The 27160-nt window shown below is 32.8% G+C and overlaps 1 protein-coding gene across 1 annotated transcript in view; it reads right to left on the bottom strand.

Moving 5' to 3' along the window:
• Positions 1-27160, bottom strand: part of PSME4 (proteasome activator subunit 4) — an 84488-nt gene that overhangs the window by 36151 nt on the left and 21177 nt on the right. Inside the window, exons 4-20 of the mRNA XM_054575446.1 lie at positions 19244-19288; positions 17303-17452; positions 16084-16147; positions 15452-15526; positions 14201-14323; positions 12339-12431; positions 11541-11806; positions 9080-9266; positions 8065-8154; positions 7302-7366; positions 6871-7021; positions 4902-5000; positions 4617-4686; positions 4073-4140; positions 3223-3438; positions 2500-2657; positions 1392-1487 (exon numbers count right to left, since the gene is read on the bottom strand). Coding sequence (XP_054431421.1) covers positions 1392-1487; positions 2500-2657; positions 3223-3438; positions 4073-4140; positions 4617-4686; positions 4902-5000; positions 6871-7021; positions 7302-7366; positions 8065-8154; positions 9080-9266; positions 11541-11806; positions 12339-12431; positions 14201-14323; positions 15452-15526; positions 16084-16147; positions 17303-17452; positions 19244-19288 — 2016 coding nt within the window. The remainder of the gene's footprint in view (positions 1-1391; positions 1488-2499; positions 2658-3222; positions 3439-4072; positions 4141-4616; positions 4687-4901; positions 5001-6870; positions 7022-7301; positions 7367-8064; positions 8155-9079; positions 9267-11540; positions 11807-12338; positions 12432-14200; positions 14324-15451; positions 15527-16083; positions 16148-17302; positions 17453-19243; positions 19289-27160) is intronic.

Here is a 27160-nt window from a genome sequence, read left to right as displayed (position 1 = left end):
TAAAATCAATAAGCATGTCTTCAGGTGAGGATTTAAAAAAAAATTTATATATATATATATTTTATATATATATATAAATCTCATTATCATATACACAGATTACACATGCTTTTGCTCTTAAATAAATTGTTGGATTAAATGACACTTCTCACTGTAGACACATTCGAACACAATTAAATTTACTAATGTAATAAATTCATTAAGTATGAAATCACTTTTTAGCATGCCATAAAAATGTTAGTTCTTACTGTATTACACTGTTAAGCTCAGGAAAATCAAAACCATTTCTGTAGGTCTCATTCAAAAATAGTCTTTAATAGTCTTAAAAATTTTCTTAAAAGTCTTAAAAATATTCTCTCTTAACATAGATAAATTTTAGTAAAATTGCTCTTATATCAAATTATAAAACTAATGAAAAACAAAAGTGTATTTTTAACAAATTCAGCAAATTCCTAGGTAAACTGGAAACAGATTTCCTTACCTGGAATGACCCTATTTCTCCCTCTTAAATCTAAAGTTCAATGCCTAGAAACAGTTTTTGGATTAAAGTAAGTGGGAATTATGAAAAAGTATGATTCCAAATAATGAATATGCAAAATATAGGAAAGACAAGCCACACTTTAAAGCAAATCCTTGAAGCTTTCTAATATTTTTGTTACAAAATCCACAAATAATTCTCCTCTTTGTGTTTTTTGAGGAGGAAAGGATTACTTACTCATTTTTATGTGATTTTCATTATGTTTCTGAGCAAGGAGATGTTGATGTTGACAGAAAATGATCTATGATGGTACACTGAAACTAGCAGCTGTCTACTTAATAAGTGGGCTAAAGTTACATTGCTGATTTCTGTTAAATCCAATTTTTTTTCAACTTAAATGGTAGCACTAACAATGGACTAAATCAAGACAAAATAAAAATTCCCTGACAAGCACTTAAAATTCATAAAAGCAATTTGTTAGGTCTAAAAAGTTCAAAATCATAATGAATAACACTGAACAAATTTTTATTAAAAAACACCCATTTTTTTGCTACAAAATCTTTAATCAACAGTGACTGCAGGCAAACTAGTATTCTTCTTCCCTTTTTAAAGATGAGTATTTATCTTACTTAACTCAGTAAACTAACAGATGAACTTAAGTATCTCCAAGTTCGTATTTTAAAACTCATTTACATTGAAAGTTATCCTGGCAACATGTGAAGATGTGAGGAAGCCTTAAAGTTTAAAGACCAGACTGTGCCTCAGGTATCTGTAGCCTAACAATGATAAAAAGGTTAAAGTGATACAGAAACAACAATAATTACAAAGTCAGGGACGCGTTAAGTGACTAAGACTTAAAATATATGCAAAATGGAAAAACGGCAAAACATGTAAAGTAATTATTTTTACTTACAAGTTAGTGACCGGCTCTCCCTTCAATGGAGGTAGGAGGTTTCCTGAGCCAATTAGACAGTTGTGCACTATAGTCAGACTCTGTAGCACATCATCTCTGAAAAAGATAAAAGGTATTTTCATATTTCAGAAGATTCCAAATCCCTATTTAAGAAAAAGCCAAGAGTCTAGGGTGAAGTACAAAAACTCTATCAAGTCGGGTTATACAAAATTAAGGCAAGGAAATGGCAAACATTATAGTTCAACCACTTAATAATAGGTACTATAACAGCTATTTACTGGTAATAACAGACCTGCTTCTATTTCAACAAGTTCTAAATAATCACAGGTAACAAGTCAATACCCTTTATGAAACAATTCTGAGTGTAATCACATTTACCTAAAGATCACTACCACTAACAAAAATGGAAAATAAATTTACAGAAAATCTTCCAGCAGATCCCATCTATTAAAAACAGACTAGCTAAATGTTTACTTCAAAAGTCAGCTGTGTACTATATAGTTGACAAAGTCAATGATACTTCTTCCTCCAATCTCATTTCTACTGAATTTGCTATTAACATTTCATATTTGACATGTAGTAATTTCCTTACTATTTTTTTATGACCTTTCAAATATCCAAACTATAAAAGTCTCATCTCAAATTAGACTCTTAACTGTTTCTTATTAAAGCCCCTAGGAAAAGAAAAAAATTTTATCATAATGTTTTTTCTGTTAAGTAATATAAATGTCAGTGAATCACTAAGAAGATACAACCCCATAAACCTAAGCTGATCTAGAAAAGCAGGAATTTCATTTCGAAGGAGGCATACATACACACTTCCTAAAAGATATACAAGTGAAAATGCTAAGTAGAAAGCACTAAAAACAAACTAGGAAAAAACCCATTTTTCTACTCGAAGTGTTTAAATGTTATGACAAAATTTCTGTTACAAGATGCTCTATTACATGGTTTTCTAACTCCACTTATGGCGATGCTCAAAACACACAGAAAATGAACACCTCAGGTATGAGAGAGAGAGAAAAAGACACAAAAATGATTTTTTAGTCTGCAACCATAAAACACACAGAAATTACTTAAAAAAAAACAAAAAACAAAAAAAACTAACCTAGACATTTCAAGTTCTCCATCCCCACAAAGCTGAAGTTTGGTGAGTTCAGGCTGAAGGAAAGAGTCCAACAGATAGAAAGCGAAAGCTACTTCATCGGAAGAAGGAACGTGCCACTGGATTCCTAGATTCCAAAGGTCCCCGGGTTTACCCCAGTCCTAAAAAGAGCAGCGGGTTGAGAAGTTGAAAAAAGAACATATACACAAAATTTTAAATGTTTAAAAGAATACATGAGTATTCCAAACCTAAGGTAGGAAAAAAAAAGGCATGAAAACATTACCCCTTCATTATAACCCCTGAAAAAGGTCTCCCTGAAGAGCCCCTCAAATATTAGTTTACTTTTAAGAATAACAGTAAGTTTACGTGAATTTGTGTTCCTCAATAAAATTATATAGAATTATAGAGGTTAGACATGACATAACAAGTCACCTCACACAAAACCAGAAAAGAAAAAAACTAGAGTTAGCTCCAGAACTATGCTGGAATTTGAAAACATTCCAGGGAGTGCCCTTCTAGTTGCCAGAAGAGATGCTGTCCCATTCATGAATCACTTAATAGAGCGAATTAGATCTTCAAAACAAATAATGCAGTAAGTTTTAGTAATATACTTTAAAAATAAAGAAGTGACACTTCCATATCTAACACAGAAAAAAACCCCACTTTGAATCCCTTAGGAAAATAACTGAATCTACCCTTGAATCCTAAATTATTGAAAATGCTTGCCTTGATAGGAAAGTATTCAGAAGGTTGCTTGTCAAAGCCACCTGGCACACTGCAGTATTCTGTAGGGTAGATGAGCGTAGTAGAACGAAGAAGGTGATGCAAAAGGTTACAGGACAGAGTGTAACCCTGCTTACAGGTTAAATGTAGGGTTCTTTGGAGAATCTTCACAAGCTGTTCCCTGTAAAGAAGCAACTTCTTCCCATCCACTCGAGTAATCTAAAAAGAGGAAGAAACAGTTGAAGATATTGTGGGTTAAAAGATAAAGAATCAGTAATTAATGTAAAGGTAATGTTTGGCCACTAAAATAGCCAAATAAATGTTTTTCTTAATTTAATTCATTTTAGGACTTTCATTTTAATTATAGTCTACCAATTTATTGTTTTCTAAGATCAAAACACATTTTCTGAATCTGGGCTCTCGCGTGCCATGGTATAGTAACATCCTTTTCAAAAGTGTGTATCTCCCTCAAGAGGCAAAATTAACTTAATTGAATTTCTTTGTTTCCTGAGCTAACCCATAAAAAAACTTAAAAAAAAATCTGAGCTTTGATTAATGGCCAAATTTAGAACATAGAGAAAAAAAGGATTCCCAAATCCAATAAACTTTTCAGTTAATTAGTTACCCATACTAGAATTAATCAGTAAAAAATCCAGTACTGAACATAAAGTAATCAACAATTATCATGCTTCTAATAATAAGAAAATGATATTATACGACTTTGCAGCCATATCAAGAAATATTTAAAACTTATGACTTCATGTTTAAAGTCAAATTTGCAAAAAAGAATAAATCCTAACAGCATGTCAACATTTTTACAGCAATGTTTTCTTATTCCAAAGATTCACAATACCTCAGACAAAAGTTGAAGATTCCATAGTAACTCCTTGTCTAGCTCTTCTTCATTTAATACATCATCATCTAAAAAAAGGCAAAATAGCATCAGAGGAATAAAAAAATCTATGCCTCGAACTAAATGAATCATTTTAAAAATAGTTACATTAACATTTCTAACAACTGAAAACGCCCCTTTTAGGGAGACTTTTCAATTCCTTCTTCAGTAAGCTAATTTGATCTGGAGGAGGTAAAAACTCACTTTTGAAGAAAATAAACACACCAGCCCAAATGTCTGACCCTGCACATATCACAAAATAACTGGTATTTTTTATAGCAATCTCTGACTCGGTCTTATATGTATGAAAATATTAATTTAATAAAGTAAAATTTCTAAGCTTCCTGTCAACATGGTGATACCTTATTTTGAGCAATTTCCACCAAAACTGCAAAATTAAAATATTGCATAGTTTAAAGAATCTGTTTTCGTCAACAGAGTTCTAGAAACCAAGAAAAAAATTTATCTAAAATTATAAATACAGAGTGATAACTTTATGACTTACTCATTGTAAGCTGAGTTATAACACTGCAGCAGTGGGGAACAAATAGCTTCAAAGATTCCTCTGGGCAGCACTGAAAACATATTTGTTTAAATAAGTTTTCTGAAAGGTACAAGGATTTAACAGTCACAGAGTTTACACTAGCATTATTTTTAGTGACAAGAGCCGTAAGCAGCTACTGAAAGAACTATGTATTTTAAATATAACAAACACATCTAAAATAATTAATCACATAAACCCGTTCGTTGCTGCTTCATTAATTCAACAGTCCAAAACAACCACACTCACCTTTACAGCAGCACGGCACATGTCTGCCACCATCCGGCCTGCTACTCTTGTTTCAAATATATGTGAAATAGAAAAATTAAAAACCTTCTGAAGGGCCACCTGTTCAGATAAAAAAAAAATGAAAATGTCTAATCAGCATTTTAAAGAAACTTAACACAAAGTATTTAAAATAATGCTCAGACTGTATTAAAAGCAACTAAGTAGGAAATTTTTAGCCATCAGAATTTATATGGATTTCCTTAATCATGTTACATTCATGTCTGCAAACAGTCTTTGCACAAGACCCTAACATGAACAAAACACTTGAGGCACAAGATTTTATTTGCTACAGAAACACCAAATACAAAATTACAACTTCTGGAAGCAAATACAATTACCTAGTTGGTTAATCCAATATAACAAAAGAAAATTTTTTAGAATATCCAACATTTACATTTTGTCATTCTGACAACAAACTATAAGCATGTACATCTAATCCAAAAGACTGGAAGCAGTCTATTTAATTTTACAATCAGGTCACAGAATTTCAGTCGCTGAATGAAAGAAAGAGCTCTATACATGGATTAATAATGTTCAAAATTATGAACGAATCTCTTTAAAATATTTTGATTAAATAAAAGGTTATGTTAGGTTCTTTATACTCATATAATCTTGGTTAATATTTCATGCAACTCTCAGACAGGTTAGCTTTTCATCAGGATAAATAAAGTGCACAGTCATAATCTCGGATGAAGGGAAAAGAAACAGAAATGGAAAAAACACGTAATTTTAAAGACCATACTGTACATAAGATATCAATCAATTATCAAATGAGTGTTACAAAACACAATATGAGAACATTCTCACTCATCATAATTTGCCAGATGTTTATTATAAGGATTTAATTTCTACAAAGTTATGACATAAACAATTTCCAAGACTATTCTCCCAAATTGTATTTAATTACAAACTTTAAAACTACAATTAATTCTTGCTGTTTGTAGTATTTACATTCTATAAAGCTGCTGAGAGCTCTGACTTATTAAACACTAATTTGCACCCTCACTGGTGTGGCGCAGTGGATTGAGTGCCAGTCTGCGAATCAAAAGGCCACCGGTTTGATTCCCGGTCAGGGCATAGGCCTGGGTTATGGGCCAGGTCCCCAGTGCAGGGTGCACAAGAGGCAACCACACATTGATGTTTCTCGTCCTCTCTTTCTCCCTCCCCTCCCCTCTGTCTAAAAATGAAATAAATAAAATACTTTTAAAAAAAAAATAAAGAACAAATACTAATTTGCTAGATAGTAAAACCCTTGTTCCTAGGGGAAACATAGGATTAAGTTCCTACAAGGCTCTGGGTAAATTTTCATCAAACGATGAATTCTGTGTTAATATGTCTCAGTTTAAAGGCACCTTATTAAATATGTATTCTTGATTCATTAGCAGGTAACTCAAAAGTCAACAGCACTATAACTCATGCTGCACAAAGCTCTTCTAAAACATTTTATTTTCTCCATTAGACCATTACAGCTCTCTCATACTCAGAACACTAGATATGGCTCCAGAACTGCTTTTGGGGCCATTTTTAAAAAGCAGCAAAATTACCAAGAAAAAACAAAAATGTAAAAAACCTGGCACTACACAGACACAAAAAGAACACGTTTACAGTGTGAGGGCTGAAACAAAAAGGCATAGTATCACCTATTCGACCCCAGCTGAAAACATGTACAATTCAAATTTCTATCACTCTTATATGTCTGCATGAAAGCAATGCAAGTATTGATTTAGGGGTTACAAATAAATTGTAGCCAATTGGTAAATTTGCAAATATGGATTTTGTGAATAATGAGCATCAACTGTATGCTGTTTTCAAATTTTAGTATGAAAAGGATAAACTGGCACTGATATATATACTTGAAGTAGATTATTTTTATAACTTCGAATAAAATTACAAGACTGGAATTTAATTTTCTGTAGCAATGTATTCTTACCATAAATATTTCTTTGGAACACTGTGTGAGGATTGTACTAAATGTAGAAGAAAGACCTAACTCTACTAAACTCTCCAAGTGAGTCATTTTCTCAGTTTCTGTCTCTTCTCTTGTTTGCTCCAATGTGCTGCTTTCTATAAGTCCAAAGCATCTAAATAATGGAAAGAAAGAAAGCATAATTTTAGCAACTAAAAACTGGTTTAACATTTTTAATGATGACTAGATAACCTTTATTGTTATAACTGTTCAAGTGACGGCTATTGAATTTGCACAGGGCTCACAAATCAATTGTCCTTGTATAACTGCAGAAGCACCATCCTTGGGGAGTTGTTAAATAGAGGATGCCAATGCAGCAAGAGACTAAAGTTGCTGGGACAGAACAATCATTGTTTTAAATTCTGATAAAGGGCAGGTCTGAGGTACATACTCACCTGTCCATAAACTGTAAGACAAAATCCTCAAATTCAGCTGTAGCTGAACACAGTTCTCGTTCCACCTATAGCATTAATGTGGAGAAAAAATAAAAACAGCCTTTGATATTTTTCTCTGAACAAACAAAACTCAAACATGGTCTACTAAGTAAATATAATGCTAAGTTATTATATTGTGTAGTGTGAGAAATAGCAACATAATCACGTATCAATTTAGAATAACTCATCTATTACTTTCCAGGAACCAAAATAAAAATTAATGTATTTTATAAGGACCAAACCAGAGCTCAAGCAGCCATTTTTATTACCAATTACATTTTTCAAACTGTTTCAAACTTCTGGTGTCCGTGTAAAGGCTTATCCCTCCCTACTTAAACATCCAAATGACAAAAGTTAGGTAGTAGTATGCTTACAGTAAAGAAAACAGTTGTAAAAGAACCAGAGAGTAACAAAGAAAATCTCTCTTCGTTAGATGCCAATCCCCTCAACAGATTTATTACTAACATAAGAAAATGGAAAAGCAAAACAGCACTATGTTTGCTTAACAAAACATTAAAAAGTGGCAAACTGAAATATACCTCTGAACGTCAAAATAACCAAGATGACATGGCCTTCCGTTTACATCATGTAGTCCCAAAACAGTCATTTTAAGTTGTTAGCACCTATCCAAAGTTGCTTTTAAACTAGCAAATATTGCTACGCATATACAATAAGAATTAGAGCTCAGTTAACCAATTCCTTTATAACCAAGAAGTATCCTTACTTCTGTGAGGTCATTTCTTTCTTGTAGTACAGATGAACAGTCTACTAAAGGCACCAGAGTGGAAAACGTTGCTATGAACTGGAATGTAATCTGCAGGAAGATGCAACAAATTTAACATTGATTAGATAATTCTAGTTCAAAAATACATGCATATTGAAACCTACTCAAATAAATTATCTTGAGGGAATCCCACAATGGTCTTTCTGTAAATTTTTCACTTAGGTTCCTCAAAATGAAGCAACTGTTACTTCAGTAATGAAAGTATAATACATTTATTTTCCTATAGTTATTTATTAGATTTAAGCACAGGGTTCTTCAACCTTTTGTCACTGAGAGGTTACTTTGCCCGTCTCCTAAAAATGTAATGGTAACTAAGGGTAAATTAGCTAATGCAGAAGCTAGAGACCAGGGAAGATGATTAATGTCAGGAGATGTGTATATAACCAGGATCTGGATTCTATACCTAGTAACTTCTATTATGCCTCCTTGTCACCAATGTAGATGAAGGTAAGTGCAAATGATCATATGCTATCATTTTTAATGTCTCTGCTTAAGGAAAACTACTAACATACAGGGTCTGGCATAAATAACACCCCCATTTTATTTCAAAATCATAAGCATGCAATTCAGTAACATAACAATATCACACTCAAGCACACTACATGACATTGTAGGTGAAATGTTCAAATTTAAACTATAAATTATTACACCCATACTAATACCCTACCAATCACACTCAGAGCAAGGCCTTACTTCTGCCGGACCTTATATAATGGGCTTTAAAACGTCACATAATCATTAAATGAATAAAGGTTATAGCAAGTTACTTATGAAGGAAGATGTTATAGAGATCAATTAACCATCCACCAATGTAAACTTGGACATCTACAGATATAATTCTGTTATCATTAACCACTTTACATTGAACTATGTTCTAATGAATATTTGAAAAAAAAATTAACCAGATGTCCTCAGTTCTCACTTAGATACAAAACAGAATCACAAATATACTCACCATGCATTTACTAAAGTCATTTGGATCCACGCCAGGCAATGCTCTCATCAATAGAGGTAGCATATGTGTTGGACCTTCAGGAAACCATTTGCCTCCTGATACCAAACTGCGGGCCACTCCAATTACACAACTTAAAGTAGCTGTGAGCTGGTGAGGTTCTGTTAAAGTCTCTAGTGCAGGATATGTTCTACAATTTGAAAAGAGAATTTTAAAAAATTTCTATCACAGATAACCATACATGATATATTAAGTATAATACATTCATAAAGTGTATTTTGGTTTAAAGGTTTGTAGCTAGCAGATATTTTGAGTATTTGCCCTTAAAGTTAACCAAATCACTCATATAAAGGAAACAAAGGGAAGGTACATGTCCCCCCAAACTCCTGCTATCTCCCCATCTTTCCTCATGCAATTTCCACAGTGAAAAAGGACATAAACCAGTTGATTCCGCATTATTTGAACCGTCTTAATCCATTTCCACATTTCAACAGGATGGTCATTATTAGAATCCAGGAATAACAAGTACAAACTACTCCTCTCTTTCCTTTTATAGGAAAAACCACCTTACTAAAATTCTGAAATTTCTATTTTATACTTTTAAAAGGACTGGTATTTTAAACTGGGAAATTGGCTATCAGAAATATATGAGAATATTCCTGACATTAGAGTGAATAATTTGAGAGGAGTAAGATAAATGCTAAGTTAAGTATATAAGACCCAAGACATTCAAGTCACTCTTTGACTCAGCAATTTAACTTTTAAGAATCTATCCTACAGGGGGAAAAATCTAAAATGCAGTCATTTTTAAATTCCTCACGCATAAAAGATATATATATATATGGGAAATTTCATCTTAAGCAGGAAACAAGGGAGGCTTCATAACTAGAATTAATAAGAGCCACACCTATTATTTTAAAAGATAAAGAAATCATACCAACTCTTTAACAAAGGTTGTCTTTATGAGTTGTAAAACTAAGAACCTAAAATGTTTTTATATTTTAACTTTTAAAAATATTTTGCATTTTTAAAGAAAAAAACTTCAAAAAAAGGTAGTCATGCCACAGAACAGAATTACAATTGAGTCTCAAAAAATGACATTGCAGTGTCAATTTTGTCAATTAAGCATTTACTTTGGTCAAGCACACACCACTCAATGTGCTGTTATTAAATCTGTGCCAAAATTGAGAACTGAAGAAATTGTTCCTTCTAAAAAAATGTGTCTATTCGTAATTCATCAACTGGAAAACACTGACATAAAACAAAACTCCTTAAACTTCAAAGTTTAACCATGCAAGCAACTCAAGTCCCTTGTTACAGGCTAGTCCCTCCTCTCAATGGAGCATCAAGAGATCTGACACTGATTGTTAGCTTCTGCTACCACATGGAGGCCAAGCAGCAAAAAACATTGGGGACTGAAATCAGAGTAGAAACCACCTAACTTTTCCATCCCATTTCCTAATTAAGTTACGTGTGTTGAAAGAGTTTTGCATGCACACAATAAGATGTGCGTGCAAAAACAGGAGAGGCAAGAAAGTGAGGCACAACCTAACTGGAATATTTATGGTAATGAGGACAGGGCAAGAGAGTATAAACAACTCGAATTTAATGAAGCCCCATTTTGGGTAAGATCTGTAACAGGGTACCCTTCTCCAAGTAAATATGACCAATTGTCCTATCTCAACAATGAGTCAGAAAATAGACTGTCATCTGCATTCTCCCAATATGGACCTTGTACAAATCTGAGTTTTATGGAACTCAATTTGTTAGAGTCTTCTGGGCTCTAAAAGCTAACCTTCTACTTTTGACAAAGACATCTAGAGACGGATCATAAAGCTCAAGTTCAGGCAGCAGAGGAGTAACAGAAGGTTGAAGTAATCTGCTCTCAAAACACTCAGAACAGTCCAGTAGCTCGCTTTTCCAAAACACATCAAGCCTCTGTTGTAACAGTGACTAGACAAATGGAAAACTATTTTGTTACTGTTTCAGCATAAGAAACAAAATGAATGCAGTAAGGTCCACCCCGTGGAAACAATCCACATAAGCTATACAGTATATGAAAATAATAAAGAAAATAAAAAAACTTTCCATGTCACTGGTTCTAAGAAATCCAAAATCATTTTCATTGCTATGTTCTCAAAATTTTGTGACACTCACATTTTAATGAAAAAACAGCCAGACATTTATGAGCAAAAACTTCAGTAACTAAAATGTGCCAATAATATAAAATACTTATTTTATCCATATCATGTCAATCAATTTTCTTTTCCTCCCCAATAAACCTTTATGAAGTCACCAATCATTAGGTTAAAATATCTTACTTCTCCTCCAGGACATATATAATAGAGCAATAGAGAAGCCACCGAAAAGAACACCAAGCAGAACATAAGAGCAGAGGGAAGGGATAACCAGCATAACTGTAGCTCCCACTGAGGCATCAACAAACACGTAAAACTACGCTTACCTTTCAAGGACGGGGGGTATTACTAACTCAGGTCTCATGAGTGCAAGATTCTGCAGAGCCTGGGCTGCTTCTAAACTACCAGTTTTGCTAAACATAGCCAAGAGAACAGGTTGAATAATGCATTGTACAAAGTCTGTAACATCTTGATCAGTAAGCTTATGACTATCAGGCACAGGAGTTAACCAAGAAGGCTTCTTATATCTTTCACGATGCAATCTTCGTACAACACTGTTTGGCAACCGCTGAAGTAGTTTCATTAACTTGTTCTGGGGACACAGAAACAAAAAGTCCGAAGTAGGTTCTATCTCCCAGATAGATATTCATGGTTCCTTTGTACCCTCCCAAGTAAGATTTTTAAAATAATGGCTTTTATAATCTTATTACAAAGACCTACACAGGATATCTAGACAGAATAAACTCTTACCCATTAACTATTGATAATAATCAATACAAATATATTTTACATTTCAGTTTTAACTTCCAGTACCACATTAATCTTTCATTACATGAAAAGCCATTTTAACCAGACATCTTAAAAAAAAAATGACATAAATAAAACTGAAAAAATGAGTCCGTGGCATTATTGTTACAATTTTGTTGCCAGAATGTGGCATTCTGTCACCAGTTAACAACACCAGTATTGTATTAGTTTATTTATGTTCTCTGAACACAGTAACTTGATCATTAAGCTTATATGAAAGACAGAAAACACCTCACAGGGTACATAATAGGTAATAGTTACATGTGACCATATCTCAAAATATTCCAAAACCTAGAGTGAAAAATGAACATACTCACCAACCAGCGCCCATTATTTGAAGGATGGTAAAAAGATGTGATGCTGTTAAACAAACCAGCCAAGTGTTTTTGCACTAGCTTACTTGGTCCACCCTGTTCAGATATAAGAGTAAAAATATCAGTAACCACATACAGTAACCATTATACTGTAAAATTGGAGGAGTTATTAGACCCAAGCCTACATGTAATCTCTAATGTGGTTCATACTCATCCTGCTGACAAAAGTCAATTCCAAATAGGAGTAAAAGACACTCCTCAATGAACTTCATACAAATTGACACAAAACGGTCTACTAAAAATAAGGACAACTTACTGAAACCAAATTTAAAAAACTGAAAACATATTTTTCAATTTAGGATAACAGTATTTTTTACTCTTATACAATTCTAATATCTTTCGTCACTAAGATTTATCATTTTAAAATAACGAAGAGTGGTAACATCAGGCATAAAAAACATTCCCTAAATGATTCAAGAAGTGAATTTCCCATTTCAGGAAATAAGGTAAGATTTATAAAAGTGCATTAAAATATTTTATTATTACTTCTAAATGTAAACGTTCAAATGACTAAATCTGTTATATGTGACCACATTTTGACTCAACAGAAAAATTTATTTTTTAATCTATTGCTAAAACAAAACAAACCAAACAACACAACTTGGGGGGAAAAGAAAAAAGCTAGTGCTCTTTTTATATCAAGTTGAACATCCCTGGGGATTGAGGCCTTGAAACCTCCTATCTGCCTCAGGCTGATCTTCTTTCAAGAAACAGCACAATGAAGGCAGAATGCCAGCACATTAGAAACCTGTCCTCCTAATGAAATGAAATCCACATTCACATTTCCCACTATAGAACAGGGCAACTACTAAGAGACCATAACAACTCCACAACAAAATTTTAAAAATTCTAACATAATTATCATTGTTGATTTTTATTATATTCAATATTCAACACAAAATGAAGCTGCCAGTGAGAACAACTGTGTTAGAAAGACTATTAACTAAAATAAGGCTGATAATAACCATCTAATTCAGTGGCTCCTAAAAAAATGAGTTCCAACTAATTACGTAACATAGTAAACATCTAAGAGTTTTGCTGTTATTTAACACCATAAAGAAAATGGGATTTTCCCCTCTGTTTAATAATGAAACAGCAAAAACAGGGAGCTTAAATTTTCTTTTAATCTTACAGTAAAATGGAAGAGCCAAACTTTTCACAAGCATTCTGCCTTTTCCAAAGAAACTAACACAAAACAACCAACCAAACAACAACATACTATAGAAGAAAATATCATAGAATAATAATTCAAGAAAGAGACATCTGTAAAAGCAATATGACAATTTTGTTCCATAGTCTTATTTGAATGATGCTAAAATCCAAGCACGATATACTTTCACTTTCTATCAATGCTGTCAGTAAAATAATCCTTCATGTTTTTCTTTTCACTAGGTTACTTTGTTAGTAAGCTTGGTACTCAGTGTAATGTTTTATGTTTTTAATGTATTTACACTAAATCCATTAATACTGAGCATGTGCAGAGCCTGGAGTTATAATCTTACCTTTATCATTCTCAATTTGACCTTGGGAATAACCTTTTATCTATGAGTCTGGCTCCTGGTCTGTAAAGCTGTTACAGACCTTTTGAATTTCTCAAAATTCTAAACTGTGGTTGTAGTTTTAGGGTCCACTAGTTATGGATATTTATAAATGTTACATATGACTACATTCTGGGATTGAAAATATCCAAGAATCAAGAGACCAAGTGAGCCACTAATACAGACTCACTAGATTATAAAGAATTTTTGTATGGTTAACACAATATTTAGATGAACTATATAAAACAAATAAACTGTGTTACAAACCATCATAGCAGTGATCCATATCACGGCATGTCCTATATCATAGGCATTTGTTAAAAACCTTGGGACTAACACTTGACTGCTTCCCACTGGGAGGTTCAAGCTTCTCAGAATTCTTGTAAATATCTTTAAAAAAATTAAAAATAAACATAGAGTTATCAAATAACTTCCCTTAAATAACTTACATGTTGTATACTGGTGTTACTGGATGTATTCTCATTTGGTCATTTTTAAAGCAAGTTACATACTGCTTGGTAATCTGTTTTATTCTTGAAAAATTATATAAAAATATCCATACTTTTAAAAATGACACTAAGGTCACAGGCATGAGGATATAAAGCTGCTATATCCATGTCCCCAAAAACAGACAAATAAGATATAGTAAAACATAAAAAGGCAAAACATAGACACCTGAATTTAAACATGAAATGTTTTGACTCCTTTCTCCCTCTCTAAATGCACAGAACAAAAATGTCTGCTGGTGGATTCCTTTCCCTCTTTAAATTTTAACACTGACTTGATTTTCCCCTCAAGAATTTTCATTTTAATCTGTTATTTAATAATTACATTTTAATATAATTAAATTTATATTTTAAATCTGTCATTACTAACAGATAGAGGGCCCAAAAGTGGGAAAAAATTACTTCTCCTCCTTAGCTTCCATGGGCCAGCAACAGATGACGACCGCTCAAGCAAAGCAAACAGGGCGCCTGCCTCCTGCTGGCCCCCAGCCCTGCTCTGCTGTCACTGTGTGTACCTGCGTCACCTGGACGCCCCACTTCAGCCCTCCTGAAGTGCCACAGGTGATTCTACTGCAGGTGAAGCAATACAGAAGATGCACTGTTAAGAACACTGCACCTAGAGACATTCTAATTTCACTTAATCTAGGGAAATATATAATGTGATCTAAGAGTGGTGAAGACTGTAGAATAGCAATCAAATACCAAGCACAAAATTTGTTGGAAAGTATGAATGTTTGACACCCTGTATTTTCTGTATTATTCATTCTGAAATTTATAGTTTATGTCCTACATAGGTAAAACAAAAATCACACATTTTTTGGCATCTTGATATGATCCAATTACTCTGAAAATAAAATTACTCTGAAAATCTACCCTGTAGGTTATGTTTGTATTAATGGGTCTAAAAATATTTTATGTGGAGCTAGGAATTAGCATACAAAATACACTTCTTAAAGACATAAAAGTGATGGCAGTGCTATTATATGTTATATGTTCAGTTGTACTTAATTACCTTTGGTACATATGGATCCCAATCTATGTACCCGATATTATCTGTAGCCAATCGTGCAAAGAGATTTACTAGTTGCTGAAAGCAAACAAAAAAAGAAAGATAATTAAGTAAATACATGTGTTGTTGTTTTTAAGTGGCACAGTCATGCTTCTTCATATGTTCTTTTCAGCAATATCAATATTAGCATAATTTGATTTAACATATGCTTTATAACTTAGCTTTTTTAAATCTCCAAATTTAAGTTCTGATTCCTGTCACCCATTTAAAATTAACAGCAGTTGAAATACTTATAAAAGGAAAATGACAAAGCATTATCTACAATGTAAACAGAAAAACTTTTAATCCATAAGCATACAGAAAACATGCACTATGTGTCCAGCACTGTGCTAGTGAGGATACAAAAGGAAACAGTGTCTTATGGTTTCATGCATTTCCCATTATATTTGTATACTTCTACATATTAACAAAATCAAAATAAAGAAATGTCTGCTTCTGTTAGATTACAGCAAATACAATTTTAAAAACTGAATACAACACTGCTAACATACACGTCTAGGGAACTGAAGTTACTTATCAAATGATTTCATGTATTTCCAAACTAAAAAGAATAGGAGGAAAAATGGGATACTCACCCCCTCCCACTGTGGGAGATTTTGCACTGAAACCCAAAGGCCAATTAATTCATCAAACCAAAGTCTGAAGAAGAAAAATGTTATGAGTAGCAAGTGAATTATAGAAAATGGTTCAAAGCCAAGTATCCTTTGTATATTTTAATCTGTTATTCTTACTGATAACTACACAACCTAGAAAAAATAATACTGAAAGTTACAAACTTAATGTAACAAAGGATTTTTTGTCTGAATATTCCCCTCCCAATTTATTTATGTTGTAAAGAGTAATTTCATACTTCTACTTCATTGTTAAGTAACTACTGTCCACCTCTACCTAATACTGTCTATAAGTTACTCCTTCCTCTTCCTTTCTCATTAAATGTTTTCCTGCTACTATATGTTCTTGTAACTCTCCCTTACTTTCTCATTTTAATAACCCAATTAGTAATTACGCCATTTAACTAGCACTATAGTAAATGGTCCACAAAAGAAATGGGCCACAAAGTCCTAGGTGCAATTAAATTACAGTGGGGGAAACCATCACAAGGAAATAGAAAAGAATATAGGGGCAAGAAAATGTTTGAATGTTATTAACCAATCTTTAAAAATGTCAAAGAAACTAAAAGCTTTTAGAATTTTAAAATTAAAATTTCCCAAATATACAGCTATACACAAAATTCCCGACTTGACAGAAATAAAATAGAAAACGGGAGAGAGGGGGGGAAACTAAGCACGAACCCACAACACTGAATGGTAATTACTTTCATACTTTCAGTCCTTTATCTTTTTTCTTAAAAGTACAGTCTAAAAAAATTTTTTTCATCCCAGTTCCTAAAAATGGTGCAAAGACTACCAAAAAAATTATAAAAGGACTGAAGAGAAAACTACTTATGAGAGTTAAAACCAAATTTTAGGAAAACACTTTCCTTTCCCTAAACTCTACGCAATTTAACATTTCTATCACTGCCTATTTATTAATAAATTCCATTCCTTTTTTAATTTATTACTCTTTCTCTCTTGATTTCTTAAATTAAAGCCCTCATCTTATTTTGTTTGACGTATAAGCGTTATTCTCTATTTACAATCTTATATTTATTGTTTTAGCCTTCACACACTTCAAGTATAAACATAATGGCTGAGTTCAAGTAAATTTTTCTTTACTTACTATTACTTTACTAGTCTGCCTATATCAATATTTCCTTCTATATTCTAGAATTGTGCAAGATATGTAAATACTTACTTAAAACCTTTATGATGAAGTTCTGGAGGAAGGGAGGTAGGAAGAAATATTTCAAAATAAGTGATGGCCTTTTGCATTGTTACATCAAAAGGGCACATTAAAGGCCTCCATTCTTCTAGCATCTCAGCTGTTGCATCTGCTGGAAAATACCTAATTAAAAAAAAAAAGGCTTTCATGAATCTGATCACTGCTAAAAGCCCTACAAAAAAAAAAAAAAAAAAAAAAAGGAATGAGGGGAATGGCTTTCATAAGATACCTCACACATTACAAATGTCATGTTAGCCTATAAGGAAACATTTCAACAACTCTATACTAAACACCCAACAGACTTAGGATAAGGTAAATTTTCTTGTCTGTAGGATTTAGAAAAATGCTACAAAGTTGATAAAACTCAGATAAAATACAAAGTCATCCAAATCACCTACAAATTTAAACATGGTTATATTTTTTTCTTCCTGTGTGCTATGTAATTACAACAGAAAAAAAATCTAGTCTATATAAATTCAGTCCATTTTTTTTTTTTTAAATGGATAATCAGTGAAGTGAGAAAGAGAACATCAATTCCTAGACTCATCTGGAGAAATCATTTACCCTCACTGGACCACAAAGTCCAGTATACAAGACAGGACTGGACTAGATGATCCAGCCTTACATGCTTAAACATTGCACAATTCTATGAAATGGGCAGGAGTGTTCTTGAGCTATGAGCTAGAGATTTACAAAATTAAAACCTAAACTGTACACATATTTGCACACATACACACAAAATGAAGGTACATGGGCAGAGGACCCATGTACCATTTTTCAAATACCCATTAAGGGATTTAAAATAACAAAACAAAACAAAACAAAACAAGGAATTCTGATTTGGGTAGGGCCAAAAAACTACAAAACCCTTTCAAATCCCTTACACTGTTTATAAACCTATGTTCACTAGAATCACACTTCATTACTTGATGTTAAAATTACATTTCTTGTATCAAACATTTATATGCTAGGTCATTGTACAATAGGTTAGAATTTAAAAAGAAAAGCAGAACATATTCTGCCTTCAAAGATGGCATACGTCAATTCCCTTTTCTAAATTTTCAGAGTCAACTTATTAGCCAGTAATCTAAAAAGCTTGGTGTCCTATGATTACACAATAACCCAAGAACCAGTGAGTACCTCAGTAATGATCAAGTTTCTAGTGAGGAAACACAGGCCAAGAGAGTAATTGCCTAGTACACAATGACACTGCTCACTGGTGGCTTGTGAATCAAGTTACATCTTAAGCCTCGTAAAAGGGAGACATTTTATATCCCAAAAATACATTTGCCCATGATTGAGTAGTGGAGTAGATCAGCAGCAAGTATCTGATTTATAAAATAACTTTAACTCATATTACAGCATATGATAAACACAGAGATTTCCATTCCAAAGAATTCCCTGTATCCACAGCGGAATAAGTAGTCTTAAAACAGCTAATAAACAAGAAATCAGAAAATATTTCAAGTCCAGAGAACTGGACTTTAATTAATTAAAACTAAATTCTAAGTATATTCATCTTTAAACATCAGAATATGGGATAGTTAAAATCAAATACTCTAATGAAAGAGAACTAGAAAAAAATATATGGACAACCTTCTTGGTATTGTTCATTTTGAAAAATATTTTTGATCTAAATAACAGTAATCTAGAACCTTTAAAAAAAGGTGATTATATGTAAATTGTCATTCTTTATAATGGGTGATAGATATCCACACCACTTAAAAATTTCTAAATTTATAAATAAAACCTGAAAATTTCAGTTCAAGAGTTTAAAATGACTTGCTGTGCCCAGTGACTAACATCTCAACATCAGAAACTATTTATACTTTTATTTCCTCTTCAAAGCATACCAAAGCTAGGGAAGAGCCCACAGAAATGACAAAAGGGTTTATAAATTGACAAGGTACTTACGGGCGGCAGCTTTTCACGAGTGTTTTGAGAACATTTTCTACAGAACTGGGGGAGAAAAGTCATTTGATAAATTAGTTTGGTGTATTTTAAGAATTCTTTTATTTCAATTAATAAAAACTCTCTAAGATATGCTCATAAATTTAGCTATTATCTGTATACATGCAACAACTAATCCTCTTTAACACAGACAGAAGTGTGAGGATTAACTACCTACACTCCATAATCTGCTCTTTCCTTTGCCCTGGTTTGCTCTTTCTCTGTTGTGAACTAAAAGGAAGAAAACTAGGGAAAGAACAAGTCATTTTCAATCTTTACAAAGTCAGAAGCAATGACCAACCATACTTATTAACACATCAAGAAATATTCTCAATGGCTTAAAACTTTAAATACCAATTTTAAATTTTTATTAAAGTTATTTTACATGAAAACTAAGAGCAGACAGAATTTGGTGTGCTTCTATCAGCAACGGCCAGAAACTACTTTTCTGTAACCAGCTAATGAGAGTTCTATAACCTTCCAAGGCAATTTATTGCCAGCAACAATTAAAAAAGCAACAGCCACCTTTTTGACCAGCTACTTAAGAACATTAGTTGAGTAACTGTAAAAGCCATACTTATTTTCCAACTTGTGGTTCAAGTGAATATGGACAACAGCAAATACTTGTTTATTAATTGATAATAAACATTTCTGTTTTAATACTAGTTTAAACACACATGACCAGAATAGAATTTTTAAAATACTAACTAGACCACAGTCAAAAAAAGGTCAAATCCAAATAAATAAAACAAAGGGGCAGTAGGTAACTTGAACTGGAATTTTAAAATAAATGTGTGAATACTTATAGTATGATATATACAACTAAAAACAAGTCTCAAAAAAAAATACTATGGAGGAAGGGGGTAACTTTCAGGCAACGCTTCAACCTGACACTTTCTCATTAAACTTCTTGAAATTGTTAAATACAGAAGTTTATCCAATTTCTCTGAAAGCTTAGTAACTAATCTGCAAAGGAATTCCAAGGAATAACAAAGACCGAACACAGCACAAATAATCAATCTATCACATAACCAAGAGTGAAAACTAAATTACCTAAAGCAGTAGGAATCCTCTTTAATTTCCAAACTACTCAGAAAACAACTAACTTAAGAGGAAACTGGGCTACAACTTATGAGATCCTTCAAAATAATTAAGATGACCATATGGCCAGAGAGCAATCATGGAGCATTCTCTCTGATTTTCAGAGAGAGATTCTATCTTCTCTCATAAAAAAAGTGAGCAATTCACAAAAACAGATTTTAGTTTAGAGAACATCTAAGTTGCCTGGTTAAAAAAAAAGTCAAGTTTCTCTCCAACTTTTCTCTCCAACATTTCCCTGAAAACAATGACTACGATTTTTTTTTTTTTTTAATTTCTGCCAAAGTGCTTACAACCAGGCTATGAGTTCATCTCCATTTATACTTTATTTACTTACTTACTTACAATACTCAATAAACATTCTGTCAGGGCAATGAACACAGATCTTTGGGTCTTTTAGTTTGGACTGAAGAATCACATTCAGAAACAATTATAGAATTAAAGGACGATGTTTAGAGTGATCTCGTTCCAAAATAAATAACAGATCAACTTAAGCACTGATTTAAAAAAGAAAATTCTAAAATACACTGTCCAAGAATATACACAGATCTGTAATTCTACAGTTCCTAGAGTTTGTGCTCATGTTAAATTTTCATTTATTTTATTGCTTCTGTGGCAACTCATTTGAGAGTATTACACAGAAAACCTTCTGTTTCCACTGGTAACTTTTGTATTCTACCAAGAAACTTTCATATAATGCAAAAAGAGGTTCCAGAAAGCAAGTCACAAAAGGGACGAGCTATGTTTTCTCCAGTTCCCTTCACTCTTCAGAACAGGAGGTTAAGATAGCTCTCAATCACTCATTAGAGGAGAAGGATTATGTGGGAATGTGATTTAGTTCATCTAAAGAAAGTCATTTTCAACCCCTTGGATTTATGCTCTTTATCCAGAAAAGAGTACAATCTCTCTAACCTGTGGTATCTGTATAGTGACCTTTTGTGATTCTTGTAATCTCTCAAGATGAAGTAAACAATGTTTCTGTTTAAAAATAAAATAAAAGGTTAAGGCTAGATGCTACTAGACTATATTTTTACTGATTTTTAGAGGGAATGAGTAATCACTACATACTTCTCCAATTGCCAGAAATGTATAATATTAAAGTGATAACAAATTAAAACACGTTTTTTGGTCAACCAGCATCTACAGATGGACTAAGTTTTGAATAGGTTTTCTCATACCCTATTTCCTCTTATTAAAGGCATGTTAAGTTGAAAAGAAAGCCATAGTATACTAATTATGTAATGGTTCTTAGCTTGGGCTTAGGGTCAGACGTCTGAATTTGAATACCACTTCTGCCCCTTACTAGTGCAATATTATGCCCTCAGTTTTTCCATCTATAAGAGCAGTAATACCTACCTCTCATAAGGCTGTTATAAAAATTAAATGAGATAATGTAAAGAAAGAAGTTATATGGCTCAGAATTAATCGCAATATACATAACTATAATTATTTCATACTTAGCCAAAATAAATTCCATTTTCAATTTCCTTAAGAACTAAATTTTTGTGTTTATTTTGTTTTTATATCTACTCTCCTGCCTCTGGGAAGCTATTAACTTATGATTTAGGAAATCATATCAAAATAGGAAAATCCTCCCCCAACTGCCAGCCTACTTACTAGGGCAGAGCCGAAGTTTTTGTCCCAGTTCTTGAGCTTTTGACCCAGATTCAACAAATGACTCTGTGTCAATTTTCCTCTCTGGGCTGCAATTACCTTACGATGACTTTCTTTATGATTCCTTATGATGACATTAATAAAGCAAATGCCAAATATGGAGCAGAGAGGCCTGAGGAAAGCCAAAAGCTTTAGTCTCCAGTTACTCCAATTACTGAGACAGCAGACTTTTACAAACCTGTATGTTTATGCTTCCAACCTTCTCCCCTTACCCACTATCACAACAATGTTCACTTCTAAACCAAAGAAATGTGCAGCAAATGGTATGTTCAAAGCAAGAGCAGTGAGGACTGCCCAAAACCAGGAGTAATTTCAGTGTCCCTTGACAATTCTTGAATTACAATTTAATTTCAGAAGTCATATTTGCATTTTCACACACACAAAAAAGTGGGAAACTATGACCTCTGCCTTAACTTCCTAATTTAATGGCAATAGCAGCTTATACCGTATTTTTGTCTTAAGAATGTACTTAACACTTCTTCTAAAAGAACTCAATTTTACCTGCTTTCTCTAAATCTAAACAAATCCACCATCAATCAGACACTACCTATCTTATATGTGACCTTTTCAGATCTAATATTGCTTAGTTAAATCATCAAGTAGTCATTTTTCACAGCCACTTCACGCAAATTAGGGTCAAGATAATTTTACCATAACAAAGGTATAAATAAAGTACAACATCTTCATCAATGATGTAGCATTAACATTCACTATTAATTATCACCTTTTTTTAAGTATGCCTCTGTGGTTAAATGTTAAGTTGTCATAATCCTGACCACTCATGTAAAAAGAACATGCAAAACTGCTGTTAATGATGGCAAGCCTGATCCACGGGAACTAAGGAGTTTTTAAAGCTGCTTTAAAAAGTACAGTTTCCAAGGAAAGATCATTGTGGCACAGAGACAACTTTTGGAAGAAACACTATTGAAGTCAGTAATAAAAATCAACCACAAGCCTCTAATTTCCAAATAAAAGTAAAAGTAGAATTTTTTTTAAAGCAGATAGAAGTTCCTCAAATACGATGTTAGAAATCATTGCAAATACCATATTAATAATCATTGTTTATTAACAAAACTGCAAACTATTTTAAAATTTCAACAAGTTCTCAAAGAAATTACTTATATCATTTCATTAGCATGTTAAATTCTGTGCTAGAGATCATTCCCAATTTCTAAACTTAAATTAAAAAATGTGGCCACATATGTCAAGAAACCCCATGTGTTGAAGAAGGAACAAAAGATTTAGCTGTATCTTAAGGATAAGAGCACCAATTCAAATGCCATGAAGAAGAAGTACAAGAAAAGGGAAATAACAAATTTCCCCAGAGACAAATAAATATGAAAAATGAAAGTTTAATACTATATGAGCCCCTTAGAATATAGATAAAAGAAAAAAGATATACCTTAAAATATATTAATATATACTTAAAATTATATAAACTAAAAAATTTATTTTTAAAAAAGTAAAATAAATTATCCAGGCCCAAACTACTTATGATGCAAACATGTAAATCTTTAACAAGCAACTCAGGCAATGATAAGACTAAATAAACAAATTTATACACATAATTCAAATGTGAATTGTCCAGGCCCATTTTGTAAAATCCAATTAGTGCATAATTCGCCCACATTTTTTTAGTAGCAATACCCATCATTAGTGTGCTGCCTACATTTGTAACTTGCAATATGCTACTCCAATTAAGCACATGGGACATTTTTTTATGAAATAAAACCATGCCCATAAAATTCAAATGCTTTTTTTATGAAGTAAACAATAAGCAATTCTTATGTTGCCAGTGTAAGTTCACAACTACCTAGCTCCTTTTCAATTTTGATTTTTCCACTGGGGAAAAAAAAAAACTCTAAATTGTTTCTCCAGTAAAATTACAAACAGATGAGAGTAAAAAGGGTCCTTGTCCCTGAAGCAAAAGATAGACGAAAGGAGGAAGGGAGGGAGAGAGAAGAAGTTAAGGGAAAAGAAGGGAAAGGGAGAAGAAAGTTTAATAATCCTTGCTCTGAACGATATAAATGCTTTTTAAATCATGTGGCAATGCATGGCACTCTAAAGCAGTGGTTTCAATAATGACAAACACATTTAGGCACGAGTTTAAGAACTGAAAGACAAACAGTTAACAAATGAAGCAATCTTTCACTTTTGATTATAAAAGTAGTATTCTAAAAATAGTATGAACACAGGTAGTCAGCTGACAAAGCTGTTTCAAAATGTGCCAGAATACATCTAAGATAAAAATATTCAAAATGCCAAATTCAAAAGTATGCCGTATTAAAGGACTCTTTAAGGAGTTTTCTGAAATAAAATGTTTGTATAAGTCATAATTTTATCCTTTGACTAGAAATGCTTGCTATACTAGTGTTCTAAATATAATCTTACGTAAAAAAATATTTTGTTTGAATTAATATTTTTATCTTTTAAGTTATATTTTATTTTTTACATCACTATTTATCCTCCCATGCTCTCACCTCTGCTCACCTCTCCCCTCCACCCCACAATCACCACACTGTTGATTCCCTCTTAGAAGTTTAGTGGACAGAGGAACAGAAAGCAAAAAAAAAAAAAAATTTAAAAAAAGTACTTATCATAGAACTCTCCAACTGGTTTCTCTTAACATTTCTGCATAACCAGGACTACTAGGTAACTCTGATTTTAAAATCAAGGCAAGTGTGAAGAAAGCCCAAGAGTCAACAAATCTGAAAATCTTCCAAAGCTGAAGTTTTGTAACTTTACACAGTGGATGTTCTATAACTTTAAACAGATCTGAATGTAAATAAGGTAACAGGTAATCCTTTGAAAAGGAGTTAATATATAATAGTAAAAAAAAAAAAAAATTAGAGAAAATGAATAAAGAATTCATTCCAGTCCTGAAATATGTTTTGAGGGTCCCCTCAAAAGCAGTTCCAGATCCCCAGTATTCTTTCTGATCCCTTCAAATTGGAACACATTATCATTTTTAAAAAGAGGCTAAATGAACAGAGCTCCATTTCACAATGTGTACTCTGTTTAGCAGAGGTACACAGTCCTGCATGTGAGTACTCCAAGTCACTGGACCAATATGGTTCATCTGTCTGCAACATGATTTTTTTGTCAAGAGACATAGAGGTAAGAATTTTTACTTACGGAAACATTACTTAATAAACTCGATGCAGATATAATTGTTTAAGTAAAACGTGAAACTTCCAAGAAATTTCTCACACTAGACCTCTTTAGGAAATACATCAGCGTCTTGGAGAAAGGGAAGGAGATATTAATAGTAGATAGTCTGAAGATAATCACTGGTAAAGAAGAAAAAAAACAGTGGTTTGGACACTAGAAGATCTGGATCTTAGAGATTTAAAAACAGGGAAAAAAAAAGCAAAGAGTGCTGGACTTGTAATAAGAACACAAGGGAGGACTGATTAATGAAGCAGAAAACTTTTGATTGTACAGATGCAACATAAGAGGTAGAAAACCTACAGCCTTTAACCATATGTAAGGAGCATTTTAGAAATGTACAGGGCATTTTTAATTATTACAATCACTAGGGAAGGTTCAATGGACCTTTAATGATCAGAAGCCAGGTATATTAGATATCCTGCAATTCATGGAACAGCCAGACACACACACACACAAAAATTGTTGCAAGACTTTCACATGTCCCCCCACTGCATGGTTATAGGAGTTAAATTTTTTTGAACCTAAAAGTTAACTGCTTTCAACATTTAGTATTTTTTGCATAGTCTTGATGGACACTGATTCTTCTGGAAATACAACCAACAGGTAGGTAAATTGAACAAGGCTCTACAAACTTTGTTTTGTTGAAAATGTTACTTAGGGTTATTCCTGAAGGAAAAAGAAAAAAGTCACACCACTATGGCAATTTGAATTGCAACACCTAATTTGTCAATACCACATTCTTGTCAATATGTAGCTGTTGCATGCAAATATGTAACTAAGACTAAAGAGTGTTTTAATAATCTTAGAACCAAGTATCATCACATTGGCAATTAGCAGAGACACAAAACACAAGGATGTCATAGAATTTCATTAATAATTTTGTTGTTAAAATGCTATGTTATTATAATCCTTTTTCATATTACACAAAAGGCAATTTATGTTGTGCAAATTACATATTAACATTATTTATTTCGGCATTGCTTGTTAGTTTTCAATCTTACTGATAGTCTTCCCCAGAAATCTACTGCATAAATTCTCTATGGTTTCATATATTAGAGTCTTTTCCCAATTCATCCTTTGCCTCTAATTCCTCATATGTAATAATGTTCAAAAATGTTCAACAAAATAAACTAACGACAAAATAAACCAACGAACAAAATAAACCACAGGCACAGAACATGGAGCAGACTGAAAGCGACCAGAGGGGAAGGGGAATAGTGGAAGGAAGGGGAAGGGACTAGACAAAGAACATGTATGAATGACCCATGGACCTGGAGAACAGAGTGGGAACTGACTGTGGGAGCGGGGACGGGGTGGGGTGCGCAGTGGGATGGGTGGACGAGGGCAAAGGGGGAAAAGCTGAGACATCTGTAAGAGAATAAACATGATTTTTAAAAAATAAAAGAAAAAAAATGTTCAAAAATGTTTTGTGATACAAAATATCTACACCACCCAATATCATTACATAAAAACTATTGACACTATGTTATAAATAAGGACAGCTGATCCATAAGAATATCAAACTTTCTTTTTTCTCAGTTCAGTAGTCTGAAATTAAAGTTATTTCTCTGTACCATCATATTTCAATCTCATGTCATTCCTTATGCTAGCCCTATCTTTTATTATAATGTCCACTCATAATGCTGTTCTTTCATTTTCTTGTACTTTTACAGAATGTGTTTTAACCTTTTTTCTTTTTAACTCCAAACTTACTCATCGTTAAGTAGATGGAAAATCTGAATACCATACTTTACATCTTTTAGAGTAATAATGCCTGCATGTTTAAAACTTATACAGGGTGGAGCAAAAGTAGGTTTATACTTGTTTGTATGGAAAATAACACAATAATAAATAAACAATACCCTTGTGTTTTGTGTACTCATAACTGTAACCTACTTTTGCCCCACCCTGGACTGTTTTTATAATAAATTACTTTCC

The sequence above is a fragment of the Pteronotus mesoamericanus genome, unplaced genomic scaffold, assembly GCF_021234165.1.
Source record: "Pteronotus mesoamericanus isolate MK-2021 breed Mesoamerican mustached bat unplaced genomic scaffold, CSHL_Meso_final contig_291, whole genome shotgun sequence".
NCBI classification, from domain to species: domain Eukaryota; kingdom Metazoa; phylum Chordata; class Mammalia; order Chiroptera; family Mormoopidae; genus Pteronotus; species Pteronotus mesoamericanus.
This window is presented reverse-complemented; position numbering and strand designations above follow the sequence as displayed.